Source organism: Cryptomeria japonica, chromosome 7, assembly GCF_030272615.1.
Source record: "Cryptomeria japonica chromosome 7, Sugi_1.0, whole genome shotgun sequence".
Lineage (NCBI taxonomy): Eukaryota > Viridiplantae > Streptophyta > Pinopsida > Cupressales > Cupressaceae > Cryptomeria > Cryptomeria japonica.
This window is the reverse complement of record NC_081411.1, coordinates 563,936,462-563,956,952: the sequence shown is the minus strand read 5'-3', so window position 1 is coordinate 563,956,952 and position 20,491 is coordinate 563,936,462. Positions and strand designations below refer to the sequence as shown.

The 20,491-nt window shown below is 36.7% G+C and overlaps 1 protein-coding gene across 2 annotated transcripts in view; it reads right to left on the bottom strand.

The window, feature by feature from the left end:
- Positions 1 to 20,491, bottom strand: part of LOC131078428 (protein IN2-1 homolog B) — a 275,451-nt gene that overhangs the window by 201,173 nt on the left and 53,787 nt on the right. For both annotated transcript variants that reach the window (XM_058016121.2, XM_058016123.2), the window contains 2 exons: positions 1,034 to 1,094; positions 789 to 869 (listed from right to left, as the gene is read on the bottom strand). In XM_058016121.2, coding sequence (XP_057872104.2) covers positions 789 to 869; positions 1,034 to 1,094 — 142 coding nt within the window. The remainder of the gene's footprint in view (positions 1 to 788; positions 870 to 1,033; positions 1,095 to 20,491) is intronic.

Below are 20,491 nucleotides of genomic sequence, written 5' to 3'. Positions count from 1 at the left end.
AAGTCTCATTTAACCCTCTGTGAAGGAATGATTAGTACGATATTTTCATCCTTATTTCCCATATGGCTTGATCAGGGTTGCATCACATGACAACAATTTTGATAAATCTCTCTTGATTTATTGTAAGTATGTAAATATGAAAAAGATAGAGCATAACAACATTCAAATTGGAGTTTATACTACATTTGGAACCTGATATATGCCCAAAAAAACGATCGCAATCACAATAATGACAAGGAAACTAAAATTCAATATCTGAAAATGGAAGTATTCAAAGAGACGAAAAGTTACCAAATAAGAGTGCATGTTAGTAAAAATGAAGAGATTATAATCCGATTAACAGGATAGAGTCCAAAAAAGTTTAGCTTGGAGAGATACATAAATCTCTTCCTTAGTTCTCATCTCTTGTTACAAATGCCTTACTCGGAGATAAAGCAATTAGATAGTCATCACTGATTTGGCACATATAAAGATTGTGCATTTGCTTAGGAGTTATTATGGTTGTGATTGGAAGAAATTAATAGAAATGTGAGAAATTGACAAAGAGGAAAATATTTCCATGAAATTAATGTAACAAGGACCTTAGCTTTTTTAAGGGATACAAGTGTCCAAAGCTTTTGGAAATGCTAATTAATTTGCCAATATTTTAATGAGTTGTTGAATAGAATATGTTATAACGAATCATTTAGAAGTGTCATATTGATAATAGGAAGTCCAAAGCAATGACTTATAGAAGTAACACAGCATTTACAAAATAAAACATCTCATTACATAGACATGTAACTCACCTTTCCAGAAGGATACACCTCCTTATACCAAAGTGGCTTATCTGACAAACTAATTTCAACTACACACATATCATCAAGTTCCTGCCCATCAAACAACTCTTTTAGCATAAAAAAGGAACCAAACACTTCTGATATATCATGGCTAATGGACAAAATCAGAAGAGAATTGAAGAGATTTGCCACCTAATTTTTACAATATGCAATATTAGAAATGCATTATAGTTCGTAGATGGGTGAAAAGACACCTTATAATTTTTAGCAATCCATACTCTTTGTGCATAAGGACACATTCGACTTATATACAACCTGCAAATAAAAAAAATAGTAGTTTCATAATTTTTCTGTATTCAAAAACAAGGATAAAGTCAACATCTGCACAAATGCCATAAATAAAATGAATCAAAATCCAAACACCATATACTAGATAAATTAGTTACAAATTAGTTTTTCACAACCTAATTCTATACATAAATTGGAATTGGTTCAACATGTTAACGTTTTGATTTGTACCTTTCAGTATAAAAATATGGAACAAATGTATAGTAGAATTGCTCTTCAAATTAGAAGGGGAAAACTCCTATAATATAAAACTAACCTATCATAAACAAAATGTACTTGCGATTCACAATCTTTACAATGGTTTTCTACAATGGTTCATGTTCATGCTATGAAAAATTAAAAGTGTCTTTTTGAATTCACCTAGAGAAAAGGTTGAGAAGCTCCTCAACTCAAAGAAAATAGTTTTGCATATAAATTTATCTAATGCAGAAAATAGTTTAACCCAACTAAAGGATGCTTATGAAATTTCAATAAACATAGGGATCAAAAAACCATAAGGGGAACAAAATTGGATTGAAGAGACACAAACATTAGCCATGGAAGCATTACACATGAAGCTACAAGGCTTCTTTCCATTACACTTGTAATACAAAGTTGACAAAAATTTTCCAAACGTATTCCATGCAAAATAATTTGACATAGCTATTTACAAAGCCAACTCCCTAAAGTTCTCCTTTGGATCTTGCCTCTAAAATTTTTCAATCAGCCTACTACAAAACTCCTCGTAGATGTTGATAGGGCTATGCCCTTGAGTGACTAGCCTGTGATACAACCACTTATGTGCAACTCCTTCCACGTGAAGGATCACAAATTTTTGCTTCAACCTTATACATAGGGCTTAGTGAAAAGTAGATATTCAACTTTTGGATCCAACTCCAAGCTCAATCCAAAGCTTTGTTGGATCTCTCAAATGACGGGATGGTGAGTGTCCTCAATCTACTGTGCAAATCTTAAAAGGTCAATTTGAGGTGGGTCCCTTTTAATTCATAGTTTTAGTTATTGACTTCATTTTATGATCCTAATACCATATTGTCCTAAGCATATATTATATATTCCTAAGTATAATAAGGATAAGCATTAGTAGTATGCTTAACCTTAACATTAGTTTTAGTTACTACCTTAACCCCTCTTGACTACAATGAAAGGGTGTGTCCCTATATAGTTATCCCTATAACTAAGGAAAAGAACTCTCTCACATATCATCACAATTTCAAATTACTAAATTCATATATTATTTATTATCATTAGAGGTCATCCCCTCAAAGTGGTTTTCTATTTTACTAGTTTTTGCATTTGTTTCCAAGAAATATCATCACAAGTGGTATTAGAGCTATGATTTGGGCCAATATTTTTGTTTCCGCCATAACTTACACACTATTGTTGATTTGAAGCTAATTCTTTGTATATATTAAACACAAGTTCAAGTTAAAATTTAGAGTTATAAAGTAATTTTTTTGCAAGTTATCGGAATTTTGTTTTTTCCTATTAATTTGTTCTTCAAGCCAAAAAAAAGGAATTTTTTTAAAAATATATTTTTGAAATGCTTATAGAAAATTAGGTGGGGTTAGTTCTTTGCAATTTGTTGTTAGATACAAAATGTATACCTTAATTAGTGGTCAATTTTAAGTGAAAATGCGAACATCAAAATTTGTCATAGACCGTGTTCTAAAATTCTATGGTTAAAAGTCCCACTAGATACTATCCTCCCTTAATTAAATCAAAATGTAGAGTTCAAAATAAAAACACACTTGAATCCATGTCATCTTTAGGACAAGAGGATTTCTCTATAGATATCAAATCCAATGATCATTTTTATTGTCCACCAATTTAAAACCAAGAAAATATTCCACCATGACATGAAATGGTGATACATTTTATTAAGGATAAATTATTTGGCCCATTTGGAATATATTTAAATGAGGATTTAGATAGGTTCAAGAAGGATTTATTATCAGAATTAAATCCTCAAAACCACCAAGGTGGGTAAAACCTTAACAAACAAAATCAGGGGATGGTACCTTTTCAAGGTCCAAAATTAAACCTAACAAGAATGGAAATCTATATGTTTAATGGTGCAAATGTAAATTCATGGGTAAGTTTCATGGAACAACACTTTAAACTTCATAATATACAGAATAGAGCAATGGTTGACATAGCCTCACTGAATTTAGAATGAAGACTTTATCAATGGTACCAATGGAGGATACGTGACAAGCAAGGGAAAATGCTTAGTTGGAAAAAATTTAGTAATGAATTAGAAATCCTCTATGAGAAACCATGTAAAAAAAAGCTATTTTAGCCAGCTAACAAATTTAAAAGAATTAAGCTTTATAGCTGAATATAATGCTGAGCATATGAGATTGGCAATTTGAGCTCATGAGATGACACCTTATCAAAGGCTACAATTGTAAATCAGTGGACTTAAAGACCAAATTAAGTTTGATGTTTTTTTGTTTGAACCTCCTACAATTAGGAAAGCTATGCAACAAGCATTGCATATTGGGAAACAAAACATCACCAAAAATTTCATAAAATTTGAAACCAAAAGATTAAAAGACAAAAACATGCTTAATTCTATTGACAAAAATGGAAGCTCTCTCCTCAACAAGGGACAACGAAAAGAGAAAAAAACCTATGTAGGAACTGTGATAACAAATGGTCAAGGGGTCATAAATGTTCTAGTAGTGAGAAAATACTAGCGATCTTAAGAATGAGATTGAGGAAGAGGGAGAAGTACCTACAAAGGAACGAAGTGTAGAACTTAGGTGTGAGAATTCAAAGGAAAAATAAAGCAATACTATCTCCCTACATGCATTGAATGGAATGAATGCATCAAATGCACCACAAACACTCAAAGTAATTGGTTTTATCAAAAAGCGAAATGTGAAAGTGTTGGTTAATACCAGTAGTACACACAACTTTATTGATAGAAGATTAGCTAAACAGATCAATTGTTTTGTTTATCCAATCTTTAATTTTTAAGTCATGACAGCTGATTGGAAATAACTCTCTTGTGGTGGTAAATTCCATCATATAAAACTCTCAATGGAATATTATCAATTAGATTCATAAATGTTTGTTATCCCAATTGGGGAGCATATGTAGTTTTGGGAGTACAACGGCTTGAACAATTAGGAACAATGTCTTTCAATTTTCATGACTTATCCACGACTTTTAATACACATGGGAGGAAATATTAAATTTTAGGGACAAAATCACCACCAAGTGAAATTATTAGCTCACATAGGATGGAGAAATTACCAAGAAAGGATCTTATAGTATAGAGGCACAATCACATTTTATAGAAGCACAAGATGTGAAAAATCAAGATTGACAAAAACTTCAAGAGATCATTCAACACTATCAACAAGTATTTCAAGAACCCAAGGCAATAATTGAGAAACAAGCGAAACAATTGCAAAATAGACCCATCTTGGAATTCCTAATCAAGTGGAAGAATTTTCCAATTCAATATGCAACATCGAATGATGGACAACTCATACAAAAGATTCTAGAGTTGCTAAGCATTGCGAGCAATGCTTTTCTGAAGGGGATGGGAATGTTATGATCCTAATATCACGAGTATATATTATATATTCCAAGTATAATCACAATAAGCACTTGTGGCATTCTAGTTACTACCTTAACCCCCTTTTAACAAAGATGAAAAGGTGTGTCCCTATAAGTTATGTCTATAAATAAGGAAGAGAACTCTCTCCCATATCATCACAACTTCAAATTACTGAATTCACATATTATTTTCTGATTATTGGAGATCACCCCTTCGAAGTGGTAAGTAGTTTTACTGATTTATGCATTTATCTCCAATAGATATCATAACACTTCAACATATAGAAGTTAATGAAATAGATGTCTACTCAAAAATCGGCACTCTTTGCCCTGTATTCAACATGTTCTGCTAGTCGTGCATATCCTCTTCCTACAGAATAGCTTCTCTTTCCAAGAAAGTGACTTCAGTAGTTGAGTCTCAGTGACTGATTTCAATAAGGTGTTTCGATTTTCCATTGCAGATAAGGATTCTCTTGGTGCACCACTACCGAAGATATAGTGGCATAATTTGTTCCAACGAACAGAATACTCTAGGCAAAGAGATTGATGAGTTGTTGCTACCCATCTGTCAGTGATCTCATCATGTTGATCTATTCCAACTCTTTATCTTCATGTGACATCTTTTGTTTCTTTAAATCCCTTCGTTGATATCTGGTTTCTCTATCAATTTGTAATGTCCCCTTATGTTAAAACTTAGGAAATAGGGACAAATAACTTACTAAATTCAATTGCAAGAGACATCTTTCCACAAAATCTCTATTAACACTTAAAATAATGATAATTGATGCTACTCAAAGCAAGAATTATAGATTTGATACACAATTGATATCACTTCTAATACGATGATATTAGGACCAATATCACTGCTATCTCTGATTTAACACTTAAATGTATGCAAAGATGATCTTGATCTGTATATCTTATCTGCACTTAGTGCAATGCAATCAATGCTAAAGTATGGATAGAGTACCTCTGATATGACAGTGCAAACTATGGTGCAAGTTACCTCTCAACTGTTTGTAGCCTTTTCTGATATATATATATGTTAATAAGCTGCGTGTTCCCTTCTCAATAGCTTATAGCAATGATGTAGATTTGTTGTTTATGATTAGACTCTTGAAGTATGCAATGATCTCCTCAAATATCGTTTACAGCAATAAGGTCATTGCTATGTCTGATTTGAATCTATAGAAATGCAATAAACTTTGTATTGGTCGAATAAGACCTTCAATCTATATATGAATGCTTGCCTGATATATGTGTTTATGTAGCGATTCTATATGATCTCCAGATATGGATGCTTGCCTGATTAATCTTGTGAATTATAGCAATTCCAAAGGTGCTGTGTCTGATATGTATCACCGGTAAATATGTGTCCAAAAGCCAAGGGGCTGTTTGCACAATTAGAGTGAATCCACAAAGGATGAAATAAGAAATAAAGATATCCAATGATTTGAAGTGAGTATTTGATCCTCATTAAATATCTCATGGGATCGATGGGTTGTGTCTCTTCTTGGAATGAACATATCCTCTAATTGCACCTTTACATGATCATTTGTTATGGATGCCATTCTTAATCATTGTTAAGGATTAATTAATCATTTGCTGATTGAAGTTGCTCTATGATTAATATAATCATTGTCTGACTAACCAACCAATGGAATGCTTAGTTGCTGATCATAATCAATATTTGTTTGACCCTACACTCAAACTGAATCTTCCTTATCCAGAATATGCTTCTTAATAATATAAACAGCAGGATCCATGAGGCAATCAATACTCTTTCTGTTATCTTATGACAGCGATGAATAAGAACGAATGTTATCGTGGTGACATTGATAAGAAGTTGTCTCCATGTATGATCAGTGTAACATTGATATTTGAGTGTTATATCCATACAATCGGACTGCCTTCATGTTGTCTTGATGATGTGTAGTATCCCTTGGCTAATCTGACCCTGTTCTGCTCATTTGAACCCCAAGGAATATTGTCAAACACTTTGTATGCGAAGTTGTAGCTTCCTGATAGGAATTTCAGTTTGCTGTGTATGCTCTTAAAATCAAGTAGAAATGATGCAAATGCTTTGAAATGAATGTGAGAATGAAATGCACTTGTTTTTACTCTTTTAAAATACAAATACATCAATTCCTGAGGTAAAATGCATACCTACAGCCAAGTAGCATTTTTACAAACACTTGGCATGTTAACTAATGTGCATCTACAAAAAGCTATTATGACTAATATGACAATGCAAACTACATCTAAAAATCATGAACATGGTGAAAATAAGAACTCATATCCGATGAAGAGGTGGCAGCATTAACTCATGCAATGAGCACTCCTTGATGCCAAAGTACTGTAGCGTTTACTGTTCATGCCACTATAGCAGCCAACATAAATTTTGATTTGCAAATGATTAACTCTTAATCTTCCACAATCTTCAGACCTGCAAACATTTAATCTTGAAACCCTCGAATAATCTTTGTATTTCTTCACCAATATGCTCAAATATGACCATTGTATGTAGCCAACCCTTAAAGCAATCTTCAGCTGATATTTCACAACCTCGGTATGCTGGAATCAATGAGAGTTTTTGTTCCCAATGATCAAATATGGCTGAAACCCTAGCTGGTTCCTTCTCCAAGCAAGAACTCCCAAAAGCATAAGTATGAAATGATCAAAAGATAATGAAATCCTTTCAAAAAGCCTTTATATAATATCCAATTGGTATTTGGCTTCATCTCCCTTAATTTCACTTTAATTTCGTCTCCTTTTAAGTGCACAACATTATAATTTAAAGTATACTTTATTAATCACTTAGATCTCCCTTTTAGATAACACTTTATTACTTATAATAAAGTATACTTTAAAAGCATTTAAAATAACTTCATATAACTTAAATGCACTTTTAAATAACTTGACTTTATAATCATTAAATGACCTTTTTATCATAAAGTCATTTAATGTTCACACTTTATATTCTGACTTTATGATATTAAATCCCCCTCAATTATAAAGTCACATGAAGTCAATATAATATTCTGTTAAAATAATTAATTATTATTAAAGTAACACTTTAATAATAATTAAATGTCATAACTCCATTTAATTTTCTTATTTAATGATTCTAACTTCATCACCAACTAGCCCACAACTCCCACTGTCAATCTGGATGCCTTACTAAAAATAGCAAGGTGGGTCTCTAATGTCCAACTAACTTACTATAAATAGTAAGTATATGCAAATAGAGTCAGAAGCCCCTAAATATCAATTGCCTCAGAACATATGAAGGTTTTGGAGATGAAAACACAGACAACTGCCCTCTGGAGAGCCAAAAAACTCCACAACAAGGTCCTCTAATCACCAATATTAGTCTACAAGGACACAATGATAGGCTAAACCAAGCATAAACCATGGTGAGCTAAAATGGGGATATTACAGTCCACCCTCCCTGAAATTGCTTGCCCCCAAGCAATCTCACATCTAGAAGCTCACTGCACTCTGCCTGAAGAGTAACCGTAACTCCACCAACATCCCGTGGGTGGGACTGTGTAATGTCCCTGTTGTCACTAACCACTTCTTGCAACACCATCAACAACACAACTAACAAGACCTGCCAAACTAAATCAAACTCAACAGTAGGTGTAACAAGAACATGAACATCAAGTAGAAGCAATTCTAAAGACTGACAATGTTTGCTTCCCAAAACTGTGCAAGATAAGCTATCATACATATCATCTAACACATGCGCAACTGAACTGTGCATCTGAAACAAATCATGTACATGAAAACTTGAAATGAGACTACCAACGATCCACACCATGTGCATGCAGTGATACTCCCCAGTGAACGCAAAGTGGAACCCTAATACAAACAAAGGATCCCTCAACATACTGGCGAGTGTCCAACATAATATATCGGGATCCCAAATCCAGGAAAGAAGTCTGCCACGTAAACCTCCCTAAGACTTCCACTACTCAACATCGATCCCCACTCCACCATGCCAAATGTGGTGAAGCCAACCCATGGGACCTATCCAAACTGCAACACTAACTTTGTTGCCACCTCAATCCCAGTGCAATCTATACACACATCCATCTGTAGTGTGGAGATAGGAATGCCTAGAAACATCTGCTACGCAACAACTCTCCACAACCTTTGCTAAACTCTCATAGATGTGATATCCAACTAAACCATCATGCCCACTGTCACCATAATCTCTCTGAAGCCATGTATCCAAAGATAGTCTCTATTTCATAGGAGTAACAATCTCCACTGGATACACATCAACATGATGGGAAACTGAACACTGCCCCAGCAAGTAGCTCCCAACAATCAATTGAGTTGGGTACTTGCAAATGCTAGTTCCATCTACTAAAGATGGCGACTCTCCATCCCACAATGGATGGTATAACCTCGAAGCCAATCCAAACCAATGCATCATCAAGTCCTCCGTGTGTGGATCAAAAGAAAAGTGATGAGCACTCCTCACTATGTAGTTGCGATAAAATGCTCTAACCTCGGTCAAGGGCTCATCACTAACAATACTAGAATCAAGAGACGGCTCCAATCTTTGATCCTGAATCACCGATTCGATAGGGCCTTTGGCAACTTGCTCTACAAACCCAACCACAAAATCTCTATGAGGAAACATTGTAGTCAGAGTACCTACAATGACTCCCACGAAACGTCTGATAGCGCATGAACCTTGAATGAGAGTATCCCTAGTGACCCCAAACAGGCCGTCTTGAAATCCGAACTCTCAAGTAGGTACTCAACAAATGTATCGGCACGGTAAAAACGAAATAAAGTGGAATCAATCTTATCCTTTGAAACCTGCAGCTGATCACTCTGACTTTGCGACACAACAAGTTGTCTATCACAATCAATTGCATGAGATGAAGTAACAGATTTACTTCCAAGAGAGGGAAACAAATCAACATGAGAGCCATACTCCCATCCAGAACACACCTTGTGAAACTCCTGTGAAGATGATGAAGTAGTGTCGTGTACCATAACACAACTCTCGAGAGAATCCACCATTGTCACACGAGCTATCAGCAATCCGACCGACATCATCTGACATAGTACTAACCTCAAGAGAACCTGACACAACATGTGGTTCTCTACTGCTCTCAATCCAAGTACTCATCCCATCTGAGACTACTGCGCCAGAATTTGTGATGGATGTAACCACATCCTCACTACAACTTGTGGATAAATGATCCTCACCAATCGCCACTGTAGGATACTATACTATATCTGCAGCCAGTGGAGACTGTGCCCGACTCAACTCCACGGTAAGATCCTCCAATCGTGACTGCGACTCATGAACGGCCAACTGAGCACTCCGTAATGAGTCCATAGTCACCTCTAGCTCATGGGTGAGCTCATCAACCTCCTCTTCCTTCCCCCTCAAGGCATCATAGCAAGTGCAATCCCACTTGAGAAGATAGTCTCTATCAGCCAGCAACTGTAAATAGCTATGTTTCATTATTACAATGGCTTCTTGAAGAGTGTGGAACTCTGCTAGGGAAAGACTACTATCACCATGCTCATCTGTCTCAAGAGTATTCCAGCCATAGGTCGCCAACATCTGTCGAGCGACATTAAAATGCTCCAAAGATGTAGCAATCATATCATCATTAACCTTCAACTACCTAGCCAGATGATGATACCCCTGTGACTCATTCTTTCCACCCAAATCTGCACTATGGTATGAGGCTGAATCAACATAACTCACCTCATGATCAACAGCATCATGTGTGCTATCATCCATGCACACCTCAACATCTAAGGTACTGCTGCTTTGACCCTCAATGGGTGGCTCAACTAATAAGGAAGAAGTTGCGGATATAACATTATCTTCACACACTTCACTTCCAGTGCAACTGTATCACCATCCAACTCACGATCCTAGGATTCAATGCTAACCAATGAATTTTCTAACTTGTTTTCTAAGGTCTGATTTGAGAAATCAGACTCATCATGACATGAATCCACAACATACAATGCATCATTAGTACCTAATTCCTAAGTACTTTCATGTGACAACTCAATAGTAGCATCTTGCACATGTGAAGTCATTGTTGTCTCATGCTGATGCAAAGTTTCGCCACTGTTATGAGTCAAAATTCCCATGGAATCCTCATTCTTGACACTTGTACTATGAGTGCCAATACTCAAGGTCACTCCCACAACACTTACTCAACTCACCATAACTTTCAAATCATCATTACACTCAAGTGGAAGGCTGCTGTCATGAAAATCAGACTTGTTATCATGACTGATAACAACTTCTTGAGTGCCAATAATCACCACATTTTCCACAAATCTCACCCCCTTTTCATGTACTTGCTTTTCCTCAACAAAACAAGATTCCAACTTGTCTTTACATTGATCAAAGACACTGCATAACAACACATAGGCAGCCGGAGAAGTTAATTTCTCACGCCTGCGTACTGCTAGAAGAAGTGTCATAATGGGCTCAGATATGCTATCAATATTATCCACGATGGAGATCATGATATCTCTCATGTAGTCCTATATACACCTGTCATGCCCTGAACTAATGGACTCTACTAAGAGCCTCAATAACCGCAACACAAGATCATGCTGATCATAATCAAGCATGGCAACACATGATCTAACTTGTGCCATTAACTCTAAGACCTTAACCTTCCGTGCATAGGTAGGACTCCCAATGTCTCCAATCCCAACCATACAATCAATGATCAGCTGAAAAACCTCTCGCATGGTGTTACCAGAATAAGGAACCAGAGGAACTATGATCCTCATGAACTAACTGTAGCATAGGCCAACAGCAATCCTGATCTCACTATCGTTATGCCTCAAGTAACTATGCTCACCCAACGCTGTCACTACAAAACCCATTACTATCTGAAGCAATGCTGAAGGTGACTGTTCTACAAGACTTAAAATTTCTTCCAGCCTACTCAAAATACACAATGTATCAAATCTGGATTGTGATGATTTGCTAATTTTTTTACCCTATTCATATAACATCCTGGCTAACCTTTTTCCATCACCCGGTTCCATTATTTCTCCACTGCTTGAACTCATTTTTAAAACTTGACAGGAAAAATAATGTAGCTTAAGAAATGAATGAGTGTTGCACACTCAAATATCAACTATGTGAGCTCAATGAAAAATTAATTCAAACCCAAGCAAGATGGCAAGAAACCGCTCTGAGACCACTGTAGTATCTCTTGGCCAATCTGACCCTGTTCTACTTATTTGAACCCCAAGGAATATTGTCAAACACTTTGTATGCGAAGTTGTAGCTTGCTGATAGGAATTTCAGTTTGTTGTGTATGCTCTTAAATTCAATTAGAAATGCAAATACTTCGAAATGAATGTCAAAAGATCCAGCAATGAGCTGAGAATGAAATGCACTAGTTTTTACTCTTTTCAAATACAAATACATGAGTTTCTGAGGCAAAATGCATACCTACAGCCAAGTAGCATTTTTACAAACACTTGTCGTGTAAACTAATGTGCATCTATGACAAGCTATTATGACTGATATGACAATGCAAACTACATCTAAAAATCATGAAGAACCTGGTGAAAATAAGTGCCCATATCTGATGAAGAGGTGGCAGCATTAACTCATGCAATGAGGACTCCTTGATGCCAACGTACTGTAGCATTTACTATTCATTCCACTGTAGCAGCCAACATAAATTTTGATTTGCAAATGATTAACTCTTAATCTTCCACAATCTTCAGACCTGCAAACATTTAATCTTGAAACCCTCGAATAATCTTTGTATTTCTTCACAAATATGCTCAAATGTGACCACTATATGTAGCCAACCCTTAAAGCAATCTTCAACTGATATTTCACAACCTCAGTATATTGGAATCAATGAAATTTTTCGTTCCCAATGATCAAATATGGCTGAAACCCTAGCTGGTTCCTTCTCCAAGCAAGAACTCCCAAAAGCATAAGTATGAAATGATCAAAAGATAATGAAATCCTTTTCAAAAAGCCTTTATATAATATTCAATTGGTATTTGGCTTCATCTCCCTTAATTTCACTTTAATTTCATCTCCTTTTAAGTATACAACATTATAATTTAAAGTATACTTTATTAATCACTGTATACAACATTATAATTTAAAGTATACTTTATTAATCACTTATATCTCCCTTTTCGATAAAACTTTATCACTTATAATAAAGTATACTTTAAAAGCATTTAATATAACTTCATATCATCTCTTAAAGTGGGCCCCCCTAATATAACTTAAATGCACTTTTAAATGACCCTTTTATCATAAAGTCAAATAAAGTCATTTAATGTTCACTTTATATTCTGACTTTATGATATTAATTCCCCCTCAATTATAAAGTCACGTGAAGTCAATATAATATTCCGTTAAAATAATTAATTATTAATAATAAGTAAATGTCATAACTCCATTAATAATTATTATTTAATGATTCTGACTTCATCACCAACTAGCCCACAACTCCCACTATCAATCTGGATGCCTTACTAAAAATAGTAAGGTGGGTCTCTAATGTCCAACTAACTAGGAATAGTAAGTATATGCAAATAGAGCCAGAAACCCATGAATATCAACTGCCTCAAAACATATGAAGGATCTGGCGATGAAAACACAGACAACTGCCCTCTGGAGAGCCAAAAAACTCCACAACAGGGTCCTCTAATAAAGTTATATCAGCTTAGCCGTACTATGACAATGTAACCATAACGTGATGCACTAACTGACTCCCCTAGGAATCCTGAATCAGCACTAGGATTCCATAACTGTCTCTTTGTTCTAGGAGTCACACAATGCAAATCGTTGTGTGAAAGATTCACACCAACAAGCACAATCAGCATACAAGGCTTATAAGCCCCGAACTGAATATACTCTATCCAAGTGTCATCATCATGCTCAACTTTTGTGACGGTAGAGCTACTAAAGGCACTAGAGAAATCATCACGGCAATGTGGTTGAGTCCTGTTGGCAAGGGTTTGCCTATATCCTAGGTTTTGCCATCATCTTTCAATTTTTGTGTTCTAATTCATGTCATGATCAAGGTTCATTTTGGGCAAGTTAGTTCTATGGTAATTTGTATCCTCGTCTTTAAATGTAAGGTCGGCAGTTTGTAAAATGTGTACTTTATTGAACTTATGTGAACCTAGTTGAACTAGCATGAACTGCCTTGTACTTTTTGTTTTCGTTCAAGTCGGTTATTTCTCCTTTCTTTTCAATATAGTTGGGAGTCTTTCTTGATAAATACATAAACATGCTTGAACATGTGTGAACTGACTTGAACCTTTGTGTTCAATGGGTTCGCGGGGTTCAATAAGAGAATGTTATGATTCATTTTGAAAGCCCAGGACTCTTCTTTCAAGGATAACAGTTGGCGCCGACTTTCCCGAGGCACATGATTGGATGTTTGTAATCATGGGAAGTTAAGTTAATGACACGCGTCAAAACAGTTGCAATGAGTGGAATGAGTGAGGTGGCGGATGTTAAGAGATTGCTTTTAATGCTTGTCATATCAAAATCTCCGGCATGTGGGAGGCAGATTTGTTTCTCAATGAATTTAAATTTGATATATGGCACCGTTATAAGTGATGATGTTACCAACAACTCAGTCAGTTTTTGATAAGGCGTTGGAGGTGGTGATAGGTAAACTTTTTTTGCAAGCATAGGGATTTCAGGAATTTGTTGACACAAGGTGAGTTCAGTTCTTCCATTTTCCTATTGGCTTTTACTTCTGGTTTTGTTTTCCTGCTTGAGGAATCGTATTTTAATGGCTGAGTTAGTGAAAGTGAAGTTTGCATTTCATTTATTCGGAAATGCTGCTATTCTAGAATGTGTGCATCCTAAATTCAGTGACACTACCCTAAGAGATTTTGACATGGGCGACCTCTTAGAGAGCTTAAAAAGTCAAATGTCAGACACATTCATGATTGAGATAGCAAATAGTGGTTTGGTGGAAGCTGCAGCCTTTCCTTTAGCGATCACTTGTCCAAAATTGGTGAGGGAATGCATCAATAGGTTTGATATTAGACACCAGTGTATAAGGAAAGATGATGGTCAGGTCTTGTTAACAGTGAACCGAGAAACAATCGTCTCAGTATTTAGAATTCCTGAGAGGGATGCATACTCTGAATTCACCCCTTCTCTCTTTGTTACAAGATTTCATGAGAAGGCCGACAAGCATAGAAATTTTATTGCTAGAAGCTGGTTGATTAAACCTCAGAGAGGTGGTTCTCGCTTACCGAAATCCTTGAATAGAGATCATGTGAAACCCTACATTAGGGATTTGATAGTTTTGTTGCATAAGGTTAAGGGAGCAGCTGATTCTTATCTATTCACGGAATGGATGTATCATTCCATCCAAGTCATCTTAGATGGTGCCTGCTACATTGATTGGGGAGAGGTTATTGCAGAAGAGCTCCAGGATCAATTGAAACAAGCGCGGTTCGGGGATAAGGATTTCTACATGTCTCCATATCTTATATATTGTCTGGCATGCACAAAAGAATGGCAAGGAGTACCTCGAGGCCCAGTGTTTGAAGGAATTTGTGTTTTTGAATTCTACCCCTGCTTTCAGAGTGGAAAGGCTTTGGAAAACTATAGGCGGGTTCATGATGTTTTTACTGGAAGAGTGTTTGCAAAATTGACAAGAAGTCTGGAAAGAAGGATTTTTGAAGAGGTTCAACAATTAATCAGAGTATACGGGAGTTACTATATTCAATATCCCTACTTCACTTACCTTCGAGTGGGTGGTTTTGAGGAAGAACCCATGAAATTGCCTTGGTATGCTTTTGATTGTTTTGTGTTAGCAGAGCTCTGTAGGCAATTGGCCCATGTGATTAAAAAGTATGCAGATTCAAGTGATCGTGAAGCCCTCTTTCCCCTTGAAGTAGGTTCTTTTTCTTGCAAGTCATTTGCAGATGCAGCCAGTGTTGGAGTTGATTTAAAGAATTTCAATTTTGGTTTCTATCGAGCTAGAAACAATTTTGATAATAAACTCTTTGCTGTTCACACCTTTAAATTAGGAAAAAGTTATGCTCCTTCTGCCCATTTCGAAGATTTTTGGGAGGACTATAGAGATGAGTTTGAAGTCCGGTTAAGAGACTATAGCAGATTGAGGATCCAACAGATTATTGATTGGAAGCTGGAGGTGAATGTTGAGGGGGTTACAGATCATGACGAAGACGTCCTTGATCGTGAATTTGATAGAATCAAATCAAAGCCTTTAGATGAGATAAGTTGGTTTGAGTATGAAAGGGATGACATCGATGTCAGGGCAATAACCGTGATTCAAAGAACCGTACATTGGCTTTCTAGAATGAGACGATTGGATGCTCAGAGTTCAGAATCAAAAATGATTAAGCAAGTTGTTTTTAGGGCTCCTGATGCTAACATTTCTGAAAATATTTGTCTTGCAGGAATAGAAACAAAAACCAAGAAATCTTCTCATCATAAGAAACCTACCTCTACAGCTAAAGAGGCTATCAGATCACCTGTTTCTGTTTGTGTGACTAGATCATGGGCCAAAACTGGTAGGAGCCAACTGCAGGTGGCAAAACACTTTATTGATCTAGACCCGGGTGAAGAAGGTGAGAAGGATAAGTTGCCAGAAGAAAGTAACTTGTCAAAGATGGATCACTTCGAGGATAATATTGATCTGGATTTTGCTGAAAACCTTGACACTTATCTTGGCTTTAAAGAACAGACTCGGGAGAAGTATTTAATCCTAAAGGATTCTGTTGTTAGTTCTCCCCAATAGCTGGTGTCTTTTGTGAACAAAAGGAAAAATATTGTTCCCATCGCCTTACCAATCGACGATGTTGTAAGTATGTGACGAAAACACCTCAGCCGAAAAAGGCAAAGGCAATGACAAGGTTAGGGATTGATGATAAAACAGGTAAATGGATGGCGGAGGTTGTGAGGCCAAAGGTTGATGGAGAAGCATCTGAGCTTTTTGCCGATAGTTCCCACGTGGAGAAAGTAGAGCTTGGAGTTGCTGGCAGGGATACAGATAACCATCACTTTGAAGTTTATGCAAAGCGCATGCTAACCCGATCGCAAAAGGACGGGAAGGATAAGAAGGAGCTAAAACAGACGATCAGAGTGTTGGCGGATTACATTGATGCGATCAGTAGTGTATCTTCTTCTCCTAAGACGTTAGCTCAAGCTTCCCAATCTTTTGATCCTACATCTCCTACTAGTCAATTGTTATTGCGTCAGATCCAAAGGGGAAAGGCCATCGCAGCTGTTTTTGACGATTGGGTGAATGGAGTCATTAATGACGGTTGCAAATTTATTCGAGAATCCGGAAAAGTGTTTGATGAAACCTCACTATTAATAGCAGACATGCAGTCACAGGTTAAAATGTGGAAGAGTGAAGAAACCAAATGGACGTCTGCCTCTTTACAGATTTATGAAATTCAAAGGTATGGAGTGGCTAAGTTTCTGACTGAAAAACCACTTAAAATAGTTGATGAATCACTCCTGTTCACTGGTAAGTGCAATATTGATTGGAGGAATGCAACACTCAAGACAGGATGTGTGGAATTCATCAAGTGGGAGAAAGAATTAAAAGGAATATGTTAGAATCTGGCAACTGAATTAAGACATATTCATACCACTTATGTCTGGGGCGATGGTCAAGTAGAAAAGAGCACGAATGTGGTTGTAAAACTTTTCTGTGATGCTATGAACGAAGTTAAGAAGGATGCAGCAAAAGGGTTCAGATTTTTGGAGATATCCAGAAGGTTTTGGGTTTATTACTTTTTGTTGTATGTTTCTTTCAGAAGGATAATCATGTTGAATCATTATTTATCTTTGAATGAATGAAGAAAACAAATATTGGCTAAAAGACTTGAATCTGTGTGTTCAATCTTGAGAATTTGCCTCTTTGTGGGTTTAATTATCACTGGATCATATCTGTTTATGTGAATGATTTATCTGAGAAAGAACATTATCTAGCAATACTAATTTGCCAATTCCTTGTTTATGTGAAGTCTGAAATCTGTGAAACTGTGTTTTCATGATCAACAGAAATATTTACGTATGTTATGTTCATTGCATGTTTATGAATGAATGTATTACCTTGCTGCTTTCTGGTTAAAAGTGGGCACAAATTTATATTGAATAATTCATTGAATATTATATAAGGGAGTTGTACCTGTTTTAAAATTCAAAGGGAAAAGAACAACTGTGTTTTCCCAATTTGTTAGTTTACAATTGTGACTTCGTGAGGGCATGGAGTTTAATTGAATAAAAATCAAAGAAGCATAATATGTTAACTAACAAGTCCCAGCTGCGTGAAGAGGAGAACGAGTCAAGGAAAACCCATCAGCACTGTCTTCTCTCCATATATACTCCTTGGCCATACTGATAGCCAAGTCCCTATCCAAGGCTGATTTGTAATCAGCATCATGTCCATCTATCAAATGTGATAAGGTAACCATGTCCTAGTTGCAATCAGCACTAATCCGAGGAGTACTTTCCCCCAAGATCAAGAGTTGGGACTCTTGAGGGACTCTTGGATCAACACCAACAAAAGGTACCATCAATGTCTGTGAATTGCACGGATCACCATACAACAACTCATCCCTAATTTGAGCCTATGAAGGGCTCTCAAAGAGAGATGAATCATGATCCACATGAAGAAGACTATGTGAATCACCAGAGAACTCAAAGTTAAACCTCTCCTCATAATCATGAAACTCTGAGTGTAACTCCTATTTAACAAACACAAGAGGCTCTACATCCTCAGCTAGAGTGTCCAAGACAGAAGAACTGAAGCTACCATCATCCACCTGAATTGAGGCTGCCAAAGTAGTTTGTACCTCTAGCATGGATGATGAAGCTCGTGCCAAGCTCAACTCCAAACAAAGTTCTTCAATCTGATTTTCTACTGCTTGAAGAGCCAACTTAGTGCTCTCCAACATATCCTATGAAACCTCAAGCTCATGAATTAGCTTATCCACTTCCTCTTCCTTCCCACTCAATGCACCTGAATAAATTTCAGCAAGATCGAGGAGATGATCTCGATTGGAAAGTAGATGGATATAATTTGACTTCATAGTAACCAAAGCTTCTTCGATTACCTAGATGTGTGTATGGGAAGATTCTTCTTCTTTACCTGTTTGTCTTTTCACAAGTTGTTCATGCCATAGCTGATTTGCAATCAGCTTGTGAGTCTTATCAAATTGATTCAATGTAGCTACAATCTAGTCTTCATTGACTTTCAATTGATTTTTGAAACTATGAGAGGCATTGGCCTTCTGTAACAAGGCTGATTCACACTATGAATCCTCACACCGAACCTGGAAAACATGTCTAACACAGTTGTCCTCATCCACGATGTCATCTGAATTAACTGATTCAACACTCTCAATGTCATCTTCATGGCAGACTTGTTGATCTGGAACTTGGGCAGCAGTAGTTCCAATCAAAGGAACAATAACGTTTGGTGCCAAAACACAATCCAACTCACTAGTCACTGTGTGAGCATCACCAAACACTCCTAATTCAACTATAGATGACAAAGATACCTCATGGAATGAAGTAGGAACAGTAATAATATCACTCCAAGAATCACCATAAGAATCCATTTTACCTCTTGGTAAGTCAAGCAGAATCTCTAAGTTACCCACCATCAGAATAGTATAACCTGTACTCGTTGTTTCACTGGATTCTTGGTCACCATCTCTAATTGTGTCATGCTGCTGACTTGACACAACATTTGATCCATCATCCCTGTTTAGCCACAACACCCATAGAATCAATATTTGTAATCAGTTGCACATTATGGAATAGACTGCTAGTAGACTTCTCTTCAAGACAAGTAGGTGCTTGACCACTAACAACGACTGGTTCCTCACAAAACTGTGTCACATGAGGAGCAACATAACCATCCTAAAGAATTCCTTGAACCTGTGCCTCTTCGTTGTCCACCTGTTGAGAAGGCATAGAAATGCTACAGGTAGCTGGTTGCTCTTTCCACCAGAACAGAAAAGTAAAGAAAATGATTGATACCCTTGACAAGAAATATGGAGGTGAAGCATCTGGTGCCACTACCTCCACCGGTGCGAGTGAGCAAACAGGGATCACACCTGCCAAAGATGAAGAACTGACCGGTGGAAAGAAGAAAGTGACAAAAACAAAACCAAAGGGGACTGCAGCAACTAAACCGGCAACATACACAAAGGAAAAGAATCTAGGTACTCCGGAATCTTCACCAAGCAAAGATAGACCGGTAAGAGTAACCTACACCAGAAAGAAGAAGAGTGATCCAAAGCTTAAAGAGGATAAGAAAGAAGGTGACACTGTATCAGATGTGGAAATAAAGGAGGTTAGAAGAAGTGAAAGGAACAAAGCTCCAACAATTGATGAGATGGTGCATGGCATCAAAGAATTTGGAGGTTTGTCCGGTGTCGGAAGAAGATATTCTCTCAGTAACGATGAAGACAAGAGGAAAATTGAGGAAGCTCTGATCTGGAACTTGAACAACTTTTGTAGAACTCCTAGTGAATTGTATGGCATAATCCCATCAGATTTGCTAGATCAAATTGAAGGAAGATGGAAGACTGCTCTAGCTACTAAAAAGGAACTCAAAATAAAAGCACTCATGGAAGTGCAGCATGATTTAGATCTTGATCAACCTTCACTGGTGGCTGAAGCATGCATTCAGAATTTCAAAATAAGGAACAGAACTGGAAGAGTGCCAATAGGGGAAGTTAGATAAGTGCACGCTGAAGGTGTTGCCCTGTGGAAGGAAATT